Genomic DNA, 16439 nt, shown 5'->3' with positions numbered 1-16439 from the left:
ATTCGGGGTGTCTTCCACGAAGTTTCCAGTGTTCATTGTTGTCATAGCTTCCCTATATTCCTTATTTGTTCTTGACATTATACCCCATTCCTTCTATAGTTATATTGTTTTTATGTACTTTTCCTTTACCAAAAAATTTAATAAAGGTTGCCAATCTGTACTTTCCTTTGTTATCCTTGTTGTTTAGAAAGTAAGTATGAGGGTTTATCCATATTCTTAATTTCCATTAATTTTGTCAACCAGTGATCCACGTCAGGTATCTTTTCTTGTCTCCAATTCCTTGCATAAACAATTCTCACTGCCATGGCTTCTCACTGATGTGACATTGGAGGCTGTGCGGTGGTGGTTGGGGTGTGGAGGGTTGGGCGTGTTGTTTTGGGGTGTGTGCTGCGGAAGGCTTTGAATTTCATGGTGCAATAGCACCACGACACTAAAGCTATTCTTTTCTATTTCATTCAGCATTCTCAAACCCAGCTTCCCAAATAAGCAATAACCAGAAGCGAGCCAATTCAAATTTCCCGAGAGATTTGCTGGCTGTAGCGGTCCGTGTCCTCCCTCCTCCATGACCTTCCCTTCTCTCTCTGCTTGCAGACCCTCCAGTTCCTTCAGCAGAACGCCAAGGAGAGAGCTGAGCTTGCTGGGGCCACCGCTTCCATCTCCGGCCCCACACTCGCCTCCTCCACGACCACCTCCTCCTCTTCTTCAGCCCCGAAAATGACGGCCCAGGAGCTGGAGGAGCTCCGCAAGCAGCTGGGCAGCGTGGCCGTCTCCGGACCCCAGCTCCACCGGCCCAAGGTGAGCCGCAAGACGGAGCCCCACAGCAGCAGCCCAGGCCCTTTGGGGAGCGCTGACCGTTGGGCGATGTGGGGTCTGATCCTCTCCACTGAGAGCAGAGCACACAGACAGCAGCACGAAAAAAGGAGAAAATCCAACTAGAACAGAAACCACACAACCCGCCATTTGCAAAGCCGGCCTTTATTTCAGCCTTGTCTCTCCTATCAGAGTGGCTTTGCTAGGCACACGCAGCAGAAGTCGCTGATGAGGAAGCTCTGGATAAATAACGACGCTGCCGTCTTCTGTTGTCTATCAAAAGTTTACTTACGAACGGAAATCTCACAAGACGATACACAGCTCTCACGCAGGCACACACGGGAAGGGACAGAGATAGGAAGTAGAGGCTATTTATCTCATCCTCTGCTGTCTGATGCAATCCAAGTTTAACCCTTTACACACTTGCATAGTAAGCAGCACACAGTGTATGATGCAATCTCCAGCACACATTGCACAACCATGACTCAATTACATTTCAACAACTCTATATACAATCATTCCCACTTCAACATCTCCTGCAGCCGCTGGACCAGGTGCGGAGGGAGCTGAGAGACAAGCAGGGCCGGAAGAACGCCGGGCAGCCCCTCCCCTCCTTCCCAGCCTGGGTCTACGAGCGGCCCGCCCTCCTCGGGGACTTCCTCCCAGGCTCCGGGCTCAGTACAGACACTGCCGTGCCCATAGGTGGGTTCCCAGGACCGAAGGAGGGTGGGAGGGAGGGTCTCCGTGTGGTCCATCTCCTGAGCCACGGCTCCCAAAGTAACAAGCCCCCCCCCCGTGCCCCCCGCTCCCTCCCCGCACCCCAGGCACGCTCCCGCTGGCGGCCCAGGAGTCGGCGCTGGTGGAGGACCTGCTCTACGTCCTGATCGGGGTGGACGGGCAGTACATCGCCGCCCAGCCGCTGGTGGGCCAGGAGGGGCGGGCCTTCCTGGTGGACCCCAACCTGGACATGTCCGTCAAGGAGCTGGTCGGGCGGATCCTCCCTGTGGCCGCCAGTTACTCTGGAGTGACCAGGTACACGCACTGCCCCTGGGGAGACTCTCACGGGAAGGATATTATGTTATTCCCCACAATAACATGCTATGCTAGTTTTATATATATATACAGTAGAGTCTCACTTATCCAACATAAACGGGCCGGCAGAACGTTGGATAAGCGAATATGTTGGATAATAAGGAGGCATTAAGGAAAAGCCTATTAAACATCAAATTAGATTATGATTTTACAAATTAAGCACCAAAACATCATGTTATGCAACAAATTTGACAGAAAAAGTAGTTCAATTCGCAGTAATGCTATGTAGTAATTACTGTATTTACAAATTTAGCACCAAAATATCACGATGTATTGAAAACATTGACTACAAAAATGGCTTGGATAATCCAGAACATTGGATAAGCGAGTGTTGGATAAGTGAGACTCTACTGTATTTATATTCCGCCCTTCTCACCCCCGAAGGGGACTCAGGGCGGATCACATTACACATATAAGGCAAACATTCAATGCCTTGACATAGAACAAAGACAAAGACAAACGCAGGCTCCAAGCTAGCCTCGAACTCATGACCTCTTGGTCACAGTGGTTGGTCTCAGCTGGCTGCAGCTGGCTGCTCACCAGCTTGCGCCACAGCCCGGGCTTAGTAGCTACTAAAAAGCTACTTAAAAGCTACTAAAGGAGCCTCTGCCAGAGCCTGAGGCAGTGAGTTCTACTGTCCCTGTGATTTCAACCCATTGCCCATGGGTCGTACATGTCTTTGCTCCCTTCCTTCCCTTTTTTGCAGGTTCGTTGAGGAGAAGGCCTCGTTTGAGTACGGCCAGGTGAACCACGCGCTGGCAGCCGCCATGCGGACCCTGGTCAAGGAGTACATGATCCTGGTCACCCAGCTGGAGCACCTCCAGCGCCAGGGCCTCCTGTCCCTCCAGAAGCTCTGGTTCTACATCCAGCCCACCATGCGGACCATGGAGATCCTGGCCTCCATCGGTGAGAGAGGCTCCTTTCCCTCTGGCCGTGTCCTGCGCCGTCCCCTTCAACGGAGGGAGAGGGGGGGTCTCCTGGCTTCCGGGGCTCCCCCCTCCCTCCCTCCCTCCCTCCCTCCCTCCCTCCCTCACCTTTGCCTCACGTTGCTGCAGCAACCGCCGTGGACAGGGGCGAGTGCCTGGGGGGCGCCACGCTCAGCCTGCTCCACGACAAGACCTTCAGCTCCACGGGGGACAGCCAGGCCCAGGAGCTCTGCCTCTACCTGACCAAGGCCGCCAGCGTCCCCTATTTCGAGATCCTGGAGAAGTGGATCTACAGGGGCATCATCAACGATCCCTACAGGTGCGCAGAGGGATCGCGGGGAGTGTTGGGAATCACCCTGGACTACTCAAGTCTAAATGTAGTTAGATAGATCCTGACAAAACCCCTGCTCACGAGAAGCTGAAGAAGATGTGGAACCTGATAGACATGAGCAGCCCAGGCTGAAGAAGGGGATTGTTGGGAATCACCCTGGACTACTCAAGTCTAAATGTAATCAGAGAGATGATAGAGTTAGATTGAGGGAATCCTTTCCCTGTTTCCAAAGCATGCCTAGACAGGCTTTACTGTGTTTTCACTCTATCCTGTATTCGTCACATCCCTTACTTTGAAGTTAGTACAAATGTGAATCTTTAGGGACACTGACTTCTCATTGGTCAGAATGTCTTTTATGGACCATGAGATTGGAACCATTTTGGTTCTCTCTTCTCCCTTTGTTCTTCTAGCTAAGAAGAAGCATCTCGCCATCTCTCCTGGCAAGATGTAACTATTTAGATGTTTGTTATTTCTCCTTTCTTATTTTTCCTTAGAAACCAGTCTAGAGTAGACTAGACAGCTCCCAAGCCTTTCTATCTACAATGGAGTTCTTTTTACCTGAATAATTTTTTTTGAACTTTTATTGAGACTCTGCAGCCATTGCAATCCTAAATAGAGAAAGGCTTCTCTTGCTCGCCCCGTGTTGCATTTGAAAGCTTTGCTTTTGCTACTCTGCTGATTTTGGTGGAATCTCCCCCAGAGAGGGTTAAATTGAGTCTAACTGCTCAAAGATGACCACAACAGGGAGGAGGGTCGCTCTTCAGCCGAGTGACACGTGTCCGGATCTGACTGTTGTGAATACTTTTCGTTCCCCCCGGCAGTGAATTCATGGTGGAGGAGCATGAGCTGCAGAAGGAGAAGATCCAGGAGGATTACAACGATAAGTACTGGGACCAGCGGTACACCCTCGTCCCGCAGCAGATCCCGTCCTTCCTGCAGAAAGTGGCAGACAAGATCCTCAGCGCAGGTCAGGGTCATTCCCTCTGAAAGAAAGAGCTTGAAAACCTGGCTCTTTACTCAGGCCTTTAGTTAAAGATTGCTCATTCCCATAGCAATCTGTATCTGTGACCATTTCTGTACATTTCTTACACTTTTTACCTTTGTCAACTTGATATAGACACAGCAGGGTCTATTCCCATCCCAATTGGCACTTCCAAGAATTTGCAGCACTTTCTCAGTCGCCTCGTGTTTACAATATTTGTATGGTGCACCTTACCCAGTCTACTTTTACAACCTCTCCGTTTTAATCCATGTTTTTATTAGCTCTTGTCATTTGTTTTTACTGGCTAATGTTTACATTTTATAATTGTGCATGTTTTTTTGTCTATTGTTGTGTTTTATATTGCTATTGTTTTTATTCGGGCTTGGCCCCATGTAAGCCGCCCTGAGTCCCCTGGGGCCAGGCTGTGGCGCATCTGGCTAGTAACCAGCTGCTATAAATCACTACTGACCGAGAGGTCATGAGTTCGAAGCCCGGGTCGGGTTAAGCCTCCGACCATTAATAGCCCCGGCTTGCTGTTGACCTATGCAGCCCCGAAAGACAGTTGCATCTGTCAATTAGGGAAATTTAGGGACGCTTTATGCGGGAGGCTAATTTACAACACCATAAAACTGCCAGCAAAACACGAGGAAAGGAATGAGGAAGTACAGCCACTACTGGACGGTGAAGCAACAGCTCCCCCTGTGGCCGGAATCGTGAAGCTGGAAAAATGTTTAAAATGCCTCTGAGTCTGTCTAATGTATGTTGTTTGTCTGTTGGCATTGAATGTTTGCCATATATGTGTTCATTGTAATCCGCCCTGAGTCCCCTTCAGGGTGAGAAAGAAGGGCGGAATATAAATACTGTAAATAAATTGGGGAGATAGAGGCGGGGTATAAAAATAAAATTATTATTATTATTATTATTATTATTATTATTATTATTATTCCTTGGCTTTGTTTTGGGCTCTCTGGTTTCCCCTGGGAGCCGGTCACCATGGTGTCAGCAGTCCTCCCCCCCCCCTTCCTTTCTCTGCAGGGAAGTACCTGAACGTGGTCCGGGAGTGTGGCCAGAACGTGAGCTGCCCTGTGGCCAAGGAGGTCATTTACACCCTGAAGGAGCGGGAGTACGTGGAGCAGATCGAGAAGGCCTACAGCTACGCCAGCAAGGTCCTCCTGGACTTCCTCATGGAGGAGAAGGAGCTCGTGGCCCATTTACGGTGTGTCCGCCCTCCACGCCTCAAAAGGCAGGGCATGGCTTTGGCCCAGTTGCCGGTTGGGAAGGAGCGAGTGCCAGGGGCCTTGAAGGCCATGAGGAGGGGTTGGGTAAACTAAGTCGGTGCCATCACGAGCATTAATATACACATAACGGCCTCCAAGGATCTTGGAGACTGAGTAGAACACAAGTTGAACTTGAGCTCAAAGACTTGTTCTGTTTGGTCTGCAGCAGAAAAGGGTGAGAGGCGCCATGTTTAAACACTTGAGAGGATGTCCTTAGGAAGAGGGAGCAAGGCTTCCTTTCTGCAGCCCTGGAGCCATGGGTTCAAATGGCAGGAAAGAAAGGAGGTTCCCTGATTGTTCAGCAATGGAACTCCCTGCCTCGGCATCTAGTGAAAGCTCCTTTGGAGGCTTTGAAGCAGAGGCTGGATGGCCATCTGTTAGGAGAGCTTTGATGGTGCTTTTCCTGCCTGGGAGAAGTGGATTGGGCTAGATGGCCCCTAAGGTTCCCCTGCCTTTCCCAATGGACTTGTGTGCTTCTTGGACCTTTGAGGAGGCCCCAGATTAACTCTTCTGGCTTGGTCTGGAGCCCCTCCTCCTCCTGATTTCGGGAAGAGAAGATGGCGCCTGGTCAGGAAGTGGGGGGGTCAGCTTCCCCTTTCCATCCCGCTCTCCCTTCCTCTCTCCCGCAGCTCCATCAAGCACTACTTCCTGATGGACCAAGGGGACTTCTACGTCCACTTCATGGACCTGACGGAGGAGGAGCTGAAGAAGCCCGTGGAGGACATCGTTCCCACCCGGCTGGAGGCGCTGCTGGAGCTGGCCCTGCGGATGAGCACGGCCAACACGGATCCCTTCAAGGACGACCTCAAGGTACACGGAGACAAAATCATACACGCACACATAATCACATTGCATAGTCAAAAGTCCAAACACAGAGTCCACTAACACAGGTCACTGGCTGTAGTGCTTTCCAAGACGTTGCTCCCAGCAAAGAGCTACTGCAGCCAAGAGCTGTTTACACTGCAAGTAAAGCTCTTATAGGGGAGAGGCCTTCTTCTGAGCCAGCTGATTCTCAGCTGGATGGTATCAAGCCATATCTGGAGCTGGGCGGGGTGAGTCAGCTCCTGCTCTTCCCCCTGAAGAGCTCCATCTGTTGTGACTCTGATGAGGATTCTGGGATGCAGTTTCCAGATGATGGGATTCAGGTTCAGGATGAGTTTCAAGGTGACACTGATGGGAGTTATGGGATTCAGGTGCAGAGTGTTCCTGCTGAGGGAGATGAGGAGCAGGGAGGCTTTCCCATGGGAAGAAATTTTGTTGTTACTGATGATGGTTTTCAGGTGCAAGAAGCAGAAAGGGAGAGCAGTTCCCAGCCTCAGTCTGATAACACTAACGAGCCCTGTGGCCTTGATGAGGCCGCTTCTCTAGATCGGGCTAGTCGTTTGGAATTTCAGGGGTTGTGCAGAAGTCTCAGAATAGCAAATAAGAGGGAGTTCAAAGGGCAAAGAAATGCCTTCATGTTATGCTATTAAAACAGTCTGCTGAGAGGGAAATCTTCGTCAAAGCAATTTCCTCGCTTGAATCAAGAACCAAGTCTGCTTTCCTGTATTATCTGGTAGCCTGGATGTATCCTCGTTTCTGGGACTTTGACTTCGTTTTAAGGACCTTGTTTCATGCCTAATGTTTCCATGGATTTGTTCTTACAGCCTTGTTTTTGTAACTACTTTTTGGAACTGAACTTTTGCCTTTTATGAACTTAAACTACAACAGACTACCTTTGGTGTGCAGCCTGGTGTCTTTAGCAAGGTGCAGCCAACCTGAGGTGCGACACCGTCCTGCCCTGATTTTGTCTCCTCCGAGTCTGGAGGGTCTCTGCGAGGCTCAGGTTCCCGCCTTCTCTCCCCAGATCGACCTGATGCCCCACGACCTCATCACGCAGCTCCTGCGGGTCCTGGCCATCGAGACCAAGCAGGAGAAGGCCATCCTCAGTGCTGACCCCACGGAGCTCTCCCTCAGCGGCCTGGAGGCCTTCTCCTTCGACTACGTGGTCAAGTGGCCACTCTCTCTGATCATTAACAGGTATGCCGGCCCAGTGGGGGCGGGGGGGGGGGGGAGAGAGAGTTGGCTTCTGGGAAAATCTTTGGTGGACATGCTGTTGGGGCTCAGTGAGCCTCCACCATTTTTCTCTTCCAAATTAGAGACTGGAAACAGGAGATCAACTTCAGATGTATTTCTGATCAGAATAATCCGAAAGTGACCAGGACAATTGTGCCTTCTTTCCAGAACAATTTCTCCTTCTCTTCCCCTTCCTTTAGGTCATATTTTCCTCCCCCAGTGTCATCCTTCAATTGCCTATCAATAATAATAACTTTTATAATAATAATAACTTTATTTTTATACCCCGCTCCTATCTCCCCAAAGGGGACTCGGGGCGGCTTACATGGGGCCAAGCCCGAATAAAAACAGTAGCAGTATAAAACACAGCAATAGACAAAAACATGCACAATTAAAAAAAAATTAAACATTAGCCAATAAAAAACAAGAACTAATAAAAACATGGATTAAAACGGAGAGGTTGTAAAAGTAGACTGGGTAAGGTGCACCATATAAATATGGTAAACACGAGGTGACTGAGAAAGTGCTGCAAATTCTTGGAAGTGCCAATTGGGATGGGAATAGACCCTGCTGTGTCTATATCAAGTTGACAAAGGGAAAAAGTGCAAACGGGTACAAGAATGGTCACAGATACAGATATCAAGGCTCCTGCTGTGCTTGTTTTTGTCTCAGTCTGGAAGAGTGAACTTTGCTGTCCTTGTCCCAATCTTTCCTTTTTCCAACTTCATCTTTATTAAAATCCACACCTATTAAGACCTCATTCTCTTCTGTTCTGGCCCCGTTGCTTTGCTCAAGAGGACTGGGATGCAGCCAGAGGGCTTTCTGCAGAGGAGCCTCCCCCAGCCCCTGGGACCACCCTGTAATAATAATAATAATAATAATAATAATAATAATAATAATAATAATTAGTAGTACAGTGTTCCCTTGCTACTTCGCGGTTTGCTTTTCGTGCCCTCGCTGTTTCACTGTTTTTGTTTTGTTGTTTTTTTGGTGCTATCCAATCAAAAGTGGTATCTATCTATCAAACTAACCAATTAAACAACACAAAGCAACTCACAGAGGACTAGGCCGTGGCGGCGCCTGCCCTTTGCACATGCGCTCCCACCCCACCCCTTCTTCCGGGAAGCCTTCACTGGCTCCCTGGGAATCCTGGGAGTTGCAGGTTTACAGCCTTCTCTGCCAATTTGCTGCCCACCTCACCAAATTAAAACAACTACAGTGCAAAACGGGCTTGCGAATGAGAGAAATGCCACCTAACTACTAAATATACGTAAGGTATAAATATTAAAATAAGTATAGTGTTCCTACTTTGCAGATTTTCACTTATTGCAGATGGTCCTGGAATGTAACTCCCGCGATAAGTGAGGAAAGACTGTAGTAGTAGTAGTAGTAGTACCGTGTTTCCCCGATAATAAGACAGTGTTTTATATTATTTTTTACTCCCAAAGATGCGCTAGGTCTTATTTTCAGGGGATGTCTTATTTTTCCATGAAGAAGAATTCATATTTATTGTTGAACAAAAAAAAATGAACATTTATTCTATACTGTACAGTAGTTGTCATCACAAACCAACATAACTAAACCAGACAAACTGTGACTCCTGTCAAGAATTTCTTGTTACTATAATAATAATAATAATAATAATAATAATAATAATAATAATAATAACTTTATTTTTATACCCCGCCCCATCTCCCCGAAGGGACTCTGGGCGGCTTACATGGGGCCTTGCCCGATAAAACAATCAAGTATCAAAACACAGCAATAAAACAGTTATCCAATAAAAACATCAATTACAGTAAAAACAATCGTTACTACCATTACAGTAGAGTCTCACTTATCCAACACTCGCTTATCCAACGTTCTGGATTATCCAACGCATTTTTGTAGTCAATGTTTTTAATACATTGTGATATTTTGGTGTGAAATTCGTAAATACAGTAATTACTAGATAGCATTACTGTGTATTGAACTGCTTTTTCTGTCAAATTTATTGTATAACATGATGTTTTGGTGCTTGATTCATAAAATCATAATGTAATTTGATGTTTAATAGACTTTTCCTTAATCCTTCCTTATTATCCATCATATTCACTTATCCAACATTCTGCTGGCCCGTTTATGTTGGATAAGTGAGACTCTACTGTATTTCCATATACAACTGGTATGTAAGCTTCTCCGAGTCCCTCTGGGGAGATAGAGGCGGGGTATAAAAATAAAATTATTATTATTATTATTGTTGTTGTTGTTGTTATGTACATTTAACAATCCTGCATGCTGTGGTGTTCTGTTCGTTGGGCATGCTTCCAAACAAAAACTTTGCTAGGTCTTACTTTCGGGGGAGGCCTTATATTTAGCAATTCAGCAAAACTTCTACTAGGTCTTATTTTTTGGGGATGTCTTATTTTCAGGGAAATAGGGTAGTAGTAGTAGTACCATGATGCCTCTTCCCTTTGCTGCCATGTAGGAAGGCCCTGACACGCTACCAGATGCTCTTCCGGCACATGTTCTACTGCAAACACGTGGAGAGGCAGCTCTGCAACGTCTGGATCAGCAGCAAAGCTGCCAAGCGCTACTCGCTCCATTCCTCCAAGTGGTGAGTTGTTCGTCCCTCCCTCTTTCCCAAAGAAGGAGCTGGAAGATCTGTTGTCTGTTGTAAGGCTGGGTGCTACCTGTTAAGCTAGTAGCCTGCCTAGTCACAAACATGATCATGTGAATGTAGTGCACACCCCAATTTTGGCAAGGTCATCTAGCCAAAAAGGGTGAGCATTAGATTCAAGTCAATACGGTATATGAGCTTACGGTGAGAAAGTGGAGGGAAGATACACAGGATGATGCTCTGCAGTGATAAATGAGTGGGTAGACAAAAGAAAAGTTGTCTAATTTTGGTTGACGTTCTTAATGCTGACTCTCATGGAAGTGTCTGCAAGAGAGGCCTCACGGTGCTTCCTTCTCAAACGAAGGGCCATCAAGGCTTTTGGGAAGAGGAAAGAAAAGGGGGAAGTGAGCTCTCCATTCAGGCAGGAAGCCAAACAAAGTGAGTTCCGTAGATCTAGGGAACAGAGGTAGAAGCCAGAGTCCTCTCTGTAGCCCAAAGTCCCCTCTGCCCCTCACAGTTCTCTATGCAGAAGCGTTGAAGCATCTTCCCTTCCAACGGAAGAGCAGCTTATGGAGGGACATCGTTATTTTATTTATTTACAGCATTTATATTCCGCCCTTCTTCCTCACCCCGAAGGGGACTCAGGGCGGATCACATTGCACACATAAAGGCAAACATTCAATGCCATGACATAGAACAGAGACAAGACGCAGGCACCGGGCTGGCCTCAAACTCATGACCTCTTGGTCAGAGTGATTTGTTGATTTGTTGCAGCTGGCTTGCTTTCCAGCCTGCGCCACAGCCCGTGCCCTGAAAGGGAAGGGTGGTGGTGTTGCCTTGGCTCTGAGGATCCCCTCAAAACCCCTTGCCCAGGTTTGCAGGAGCCTTCACCCTCCGCCAGCGGATGCTCAACTTTGTGCAGAACATCCAGTACTACATGATGTTTGAGGTCATGGAGCCGACGTGGCACATCCTGGAAAAGAGCCTCAAGTCGGTGCGTTTGGGGGGCAGTCGGGGGGGGGGGGGCTTCCCGAGGGCCACCCTCTCCGGAATGGGGCTGGGAGGGAGGTTTCCCAGCCTCCGTTCTTCAGGCTGAGTGGGGCCCCTTCATGCAATACCCCTCCATCCACACGCCATATGGATCACACAGTCCTCATGATGCCCCAGAGTGCTGAATGGCTTCTTCCCGGACAGGCCTCCAACATTGATGACGTCTTGACGCACCACACCAGCTTCCTGGACAACTGCCTGAAGGACTGCATGCTCACCAACCCGGAGCTGCTGAAGATCTTCTCCAAGATGATGTCCGTCTGCGTCATGTTCACCAACTGCATGCAGGTAGGGAAGGACCCTCCCCACACCCCCCCCCCCTTGCTATGATCATGGAATCCGCCATAAAAAGAAGACACCATCCACTCCCTCTCGACAGATGGCCATCCAGCCTCATAGACATTAGCAGGCTCATGGAGAAGTAGGGCTATAGAGTTATAGAATTCTAGAGTTGGAGGAGACCCCAGTCCAACCCCCTTTTGCCATAAAACAATGATGGGCAACCTTTTGCACTTGGTGTGTCAAAATTCACACTGGCTGCTTAGAGAGGAGACTTTTATTTTTCTTCTTGTTGTTTATTCTTGATGTGTGTATGTATGACAGACTAAGATGTTTGAAGGAAAAGAACAAGTTTATTCAGGCACAAGCTTGATGGTTACAATAACTTCTCTTCTTGTCTGAGGCACGTTACTGAACAGTTGCAAAACTATATTGAGGTGTTCCAAACTTTAAAATTCCACTTCAATCACAGAATATCTGTTCCTAGTCAGGAGACAGACTACCTTAAAATAAGTCACCAAACTTATTTTATCCCTGATCTCCTAACTTAGGATCAGCCTTCCCTGAGCTTCAACAGAGCCCAGACTACCTAAAATAAGTCACCAAACTTATTTTAGAATTGACTCAAATTTCAACCTTTGAGCCACCCTGATCCTCTCAACTGAGAATCAGTCTTAAAGGCACCTTCTCAGGCACATACTCTAAAAACTAACCTTCCCTATGGTTCTCTGACCACAGACTGACTGACTGAGTTTCCCTCCAAATTCTGCTCTCTCTTCAGCTAAACTAGTTGGCTCCGCCCCCTTCTCCATGGTAACCAACTCATGGTGCAGAGTAACTGAAATAATAACCTTTTTTTAACACAGTTAAACATGACTTTTAAAACACAATTAAACATGACATCTGTAAACTAAAAAATTCACACTTCTTTACACCCTTCCTCTCCCTTCCCAACCCTTTCCCCCTTCCCACCCCCTTTCCCTCCTTGTCGCCCCCCCTCCAGAGGTTTTCCCACAGCATGAAGCTCGACAGTGAACGGGGAGCGATGCAGGAGGAGGAGGAGGAGGAAGAGCACTCGGAGGAGGAGCCCGTGTCTGCCTCCCGGAAGCAGAGGACCAGGAAGGTGTGGACGGGTGGAGAAGGGACACTAGTGACAGCAGTAGTGGGGGGGGGGGGGAGGATGCATGTGGCGGGGGTCACTTGGTGGCTGGAAAAACCATTCCCCTCCTACAGTCACAGAACCACAGGTTCCTGGAGTTGCAAGGGACCCCGGGGCAGGAAGGCACAATCCAAGCACTCCCCACAGATGGTCATGCCGTCTCTCTGCTTGAAAGTCTCCGGAAGGAGGCTCCACTGGACTCCCGCTGGACTTCTTCCACACGTTGAGGCAGAACTTCTTTTCCTGGCTTGGTTGAGTCCCGGTCTCTGGAGCATCGTTAACCAAGCCTGCCCCTTCCTCCTCCTCCTCCTCCTCCTCCTGAATGGGGCTCCTTCCAAGTATTCAGACGTGTCTCTCTTCTCTCAGCTGCGGGCAGACTCCCTGCACGTGACGGCGGGCTTCGAGGCCACCATCAACAAGTTTGACAGGAACTTCTCTGCCCACCTCCTGGATCTTCTGGACAAGCTGAGCCTCTACAGCACCAACGACTGCGAGCACAGCATGATCAACATCATCTACAGGTGAGGGAGTGTGTCTTGTGTCTGCCCAGGATCCCCCCAGGCAGCAACAGCCAGGCTGCCAGCTACCCTGTTTCCCCTAAAATAAGACATCCCCAGAAAATAAGACCTAGTAGAGGTTTTGCTGAATTACTAAATATAAGGCCTCCCCCGAAAGTAAGACCTAGCAAAGTTTTTGTTTGAAAGCATGCCCGCCAAACAGAACCCCAGAACATGCAGGATTGGTAAATGTACGTACCATAGAGTGTTGTGCATGGAAATAATGGTAATAACAAGAAAATATTGATAGGATTCACAGTTTGTCTGGTTCTGCTGGTTTGTGATGACAACTACTGTACAGTATATAATAAATGTTCATTTTTTTTGTTCAACAATAAATGTGAATTCTTCTTCATGGAAAAATAAGACACCCCCTAAAATAAGACCTAGCACATCTTTGGGAGCAAAAACTAATGTAAGACACTGTCGTATTTTTGGGGAAACACAGTAACCCATCCGCCTGTCCTCTCCTTGTTGAGGACTATCACCTTGTGCAGGATGTGGTTGACTCAGGGCCTCGGTCCCGCCGCTGCCTTCCCCCTCAGGGTGCGCTCCCATAACCCTTCCTCCGCCTCCTCTTCCTCCTCCTCCAGGTTGGACTTCAATGGCTTCTACACGGAGCGCCTGGAGCACATGTCTGCAGAGCGGGGCCAGAAGGCGGTGGCCACGCAGTGAGCGGGGGTTCCCTGCACAGCCTTGCCTGTTGACGCCAGCGTGAGGCCTCCTGTTACTGGACACAACTGTGTTTTCACGCATCATTCATGCTACTGTTATTATTATTATTGGTTGTTTGGCATGACATTCCTTGGTTTCCTTTTTTCATTCCCGCCCGCCTTCCTCTCTGAAGGAAATGAGGAACCAAGAATGGTGGAAGTCGAAGCGCAGGGCAAAGTGGAGGTCGGGGAGTGCCCTCAGGAGCCCAAATAGCGGTGAGCGTTTTGCTCAGGAGGCCTCATGGCTGGTGGAAGTTCTCAGGAGGCAAAATGGCAGGAATGAGGAAAAAATTGTGGATGGAATTTCTCTTCAAGAGGCGAAATGGCAGCTGGGGCTTCTCCTCAAGGAGCCAAATGGCGTCCAGGAATTATCAAGAGACCAAATGGCAGGAAGGAGCCAAAATTGTGTGAGTTCTCATCAGGGAAAATATGGATTTTTGCCTCTTTGATAGGCAAAATGGCAGCTGGGAGTTCTCCTCAAGGAGCCAAATGGCGGACTGGAATTGTCAAGAAGCAAAATGGTGGCCGTGAGTTCTCAGGAGGCCAAATGGTGGATGGAAGTCCTCAGCACACAAAATGGCAGGAACAGGGTAAAAATGGCAGGTGGGAGTTCTCCTCAGCCGGGAAAATTGTGGCCGTGAGTTCTCAAGAGGCCACCGCTACCACCACCGTCCTCTGGTGATGCCGCTTCTTGCCATCACTACCACCACCATCCTCTTCTTGTAGCACCACGTCCACTCAGTGCCACCCGCCAGGTCTCGTCCCACGTCATGGGAGGCGGACACCCACCAGGCACAAGGAGGATTGACCCGCTGTATCACCACCTTGAAGATGACGTATGAAAGATCTCCCTCCCGATTCCAGGAGGGGCAATACCGGGAAGCTGGTAGCCTTGTGATGGCCCTACGGGAGGAAGAGGAGAAGACAGCCCTCCACATCCTCTCCTGGTGCTTCGTCTTCCTTGAGTTCCTGCGGCTGGAAGAGCAATCCCGGCAGACCCAGGTGGACAAGGAACGGCAGGCTTTTTGACATCTTGGAGGATGAAGCCCACTGGGAGTGCGGGTGAAGAAGGATCATCAAAATGAGAACGAAGTGATGGAAGACCACCACCATTAGCCCACACTTCCCACCTCATGACGGTGCTCCTCTCACCGCCGTGTCAGCTGTAGCCACCTCCCCGCAGCCCCGACTTCACCACAGAACAATTCCATCTAAGTCTTGAGAACTTCCACAAGCCCCTCCACAAGTGCTGAAGTTGGAAGACTTTTTCTTAAGGGAGAAACATGCCAAGAGGAAGGCGCGTCAAGCCAACCCTGACCGGGACTGCCTTCCACCTGGACACTGATGTCCTCACTGCGTGTAAGGTTCTCTTCTCCCAGTTGTGCTGTGGTCCGTCTTCCAAAGAAAAGCACCAAGACACACGCGGGTAGATTCCAACAAGTTTTTATTGTACCGAATGCCAGAACCTTCTTTTGGCCCACATATATAGGGGCTCCCACATACCAGAGGGTAATTGATGTTCTATGGCCGGCCTGCTTTATGGCTGGCATCTGTTCCTTGTCAGCCAACCAGAGATGTCAAGGATTGGAGATCCTGACACTGCGATAGAACATGCAAATCAAGAATAGGTCTCTTCAGCCACCTAAGAACCCACCCACAGGACCCCACGGCTGGAGGACCATCGTCCTCGAACTACGAGGGATCCCCTAAGTAAGTAAGTCATGCCATGTTGCTGTTGTTATAGTCGTTTTTAATTTTCAACATTAGTTATGCTATTAAAATAATATTTCTTACGGAAAATCTAAGTTGGCCAGAAATACTTTTTGTATAAAATCCTGTCCTTTGAAAAGAGGGTTGGGAAATCGCTGCAGTGCAGTTAAAGAGAAGGAAGTTTGGGTCGGCCCTTGGCATGAGCTCAGGAGGCTGCAGAGCTGCTGCGCCCCATGAGAAACTTTTCAAAGTGGGGAGCGCACAAACAGGAAATACAGTAGAGTCTCACTTATCCAACATAAACGGGCCAGCAGAACGTTGGATAAGCGAATATGTTGGATAATAAGGAGAGACTAAGGAGAAGCCTATTACACATCAAATTAGGTTATGATTTTACAAATTAAGCACCAAAACATCAATGTTTAACAACAAATTTGACAGAAAAAGTAGTTCAATACGCAGTAATGCTATGTAGTAATTACTGTATTTACGAATTTAGCACCAAAATATCACGATGTATTGAAAACATTGACTACAAAAATGCGTTGGATAATCCAGAACGTTGTATAAGCGAGTGTTGGATAAGTGAGACTCTACTGTAACCCTTTCAGACCAGGAACAGGACATTTCCTTTTCAAATGTTACAGTGTTATTTTAACAGTTTTGGATGACTCACAAAATTCCAGGTTTGGTTCTGTCTTGATATTTAGATGTTGCAGATTTGAAATTGCATTTTTCCTTTCACGTCGTGAGCCGCTTTTGGAATCAATCGAGAGACGAAAACAAGGTAAAAATAAACACAATAATACAGGCAGTCCTGGAGCTACAAACCTCCAACTTACAAATAACTCCTACATAAGAACGGGAACGAGACAATAGGAAATGAGAGAAATTTTCCC

At 48.2% G+C, this 16439-nt stretch overlaps 1 protein-coding gene across 2 annotated transcripts in view; it reads left to right on the top strand.

Moving 5' to 3' along the window:
• tubgcp2 (tubulin gamma complex component 2) overlaps positions 1–15635 on the top strand; it is a 29179-nt gene extending 13544 nt beyond the window's left edge. For both annotated transcript variants that reach the window (XM_062965245.1, XM_008123777.3), the window contains exons 3-17: positions 592–795; positions 1353–1512; positions 1635–1842; positions 2609–2808; positions 2958–3147; positions 3981–4126; positions 5177–5357; positions 6048–6228; positions 7265–7437; positions 9941–10069; positions 10946–11066; positions 11267–11410; positions 12405–12524; positions 12927–13081; positions 13711–15635. In XM_062965245.1, the coding sequence (XP_062821315.1) occupies positions 592–795; positions 1353–1512; positions 1635–1842; positions 2609–2808; positions 2958–3147; positions 3981–4126; positions 5177–5357; positions 6048–6228; positions 7265–7437; positions 9941–10069; positions 10946–11066; positions 11267–11410; positions 12405–12524; positions 12927–13081; positions 13711–13792 (2394 nt within the window). In that variant the 3' untranslated portion in view covers positions 13793–15635. The remainder of the gene's footprint in view (positions 1–591; positions 796–1352; positions 1513–1634; positions 1843–2608; positions 2809–2957; positions 3148–3980; positions 4127–5176; positions 5358–6047; positions 6229–7264; positions 7438–9940; positions 10070–10945; positions 11067–11266; positions 11411–12404; positions 12525–12926; positions 13082–13710) is intronic.
• Positions 15636–16439: the final 804 nt, after the last annotated feature.

The sequence above is a fragment of the Anolis carolinensis genome, unplaced genomic scaffold (assembly GCF_035594765.1).
Source record: "Anolis carolinensis isolate JA03-04 unplaced genomic scaffold, rAnoCar3.1.pri scaffold_14, whole genome shotgun sequence".
Taxonomy (NCBI): Eukaryota; Metazoa; Chordata; class Lepidosauria; order Squamata; family Dactyloidae; genus Anolis; species Anolis carolinensis.
Note: the sequence above shows the minus strand (reverse complement) of the source record. Positions and strands in the feature narration are given on the sequence as shown.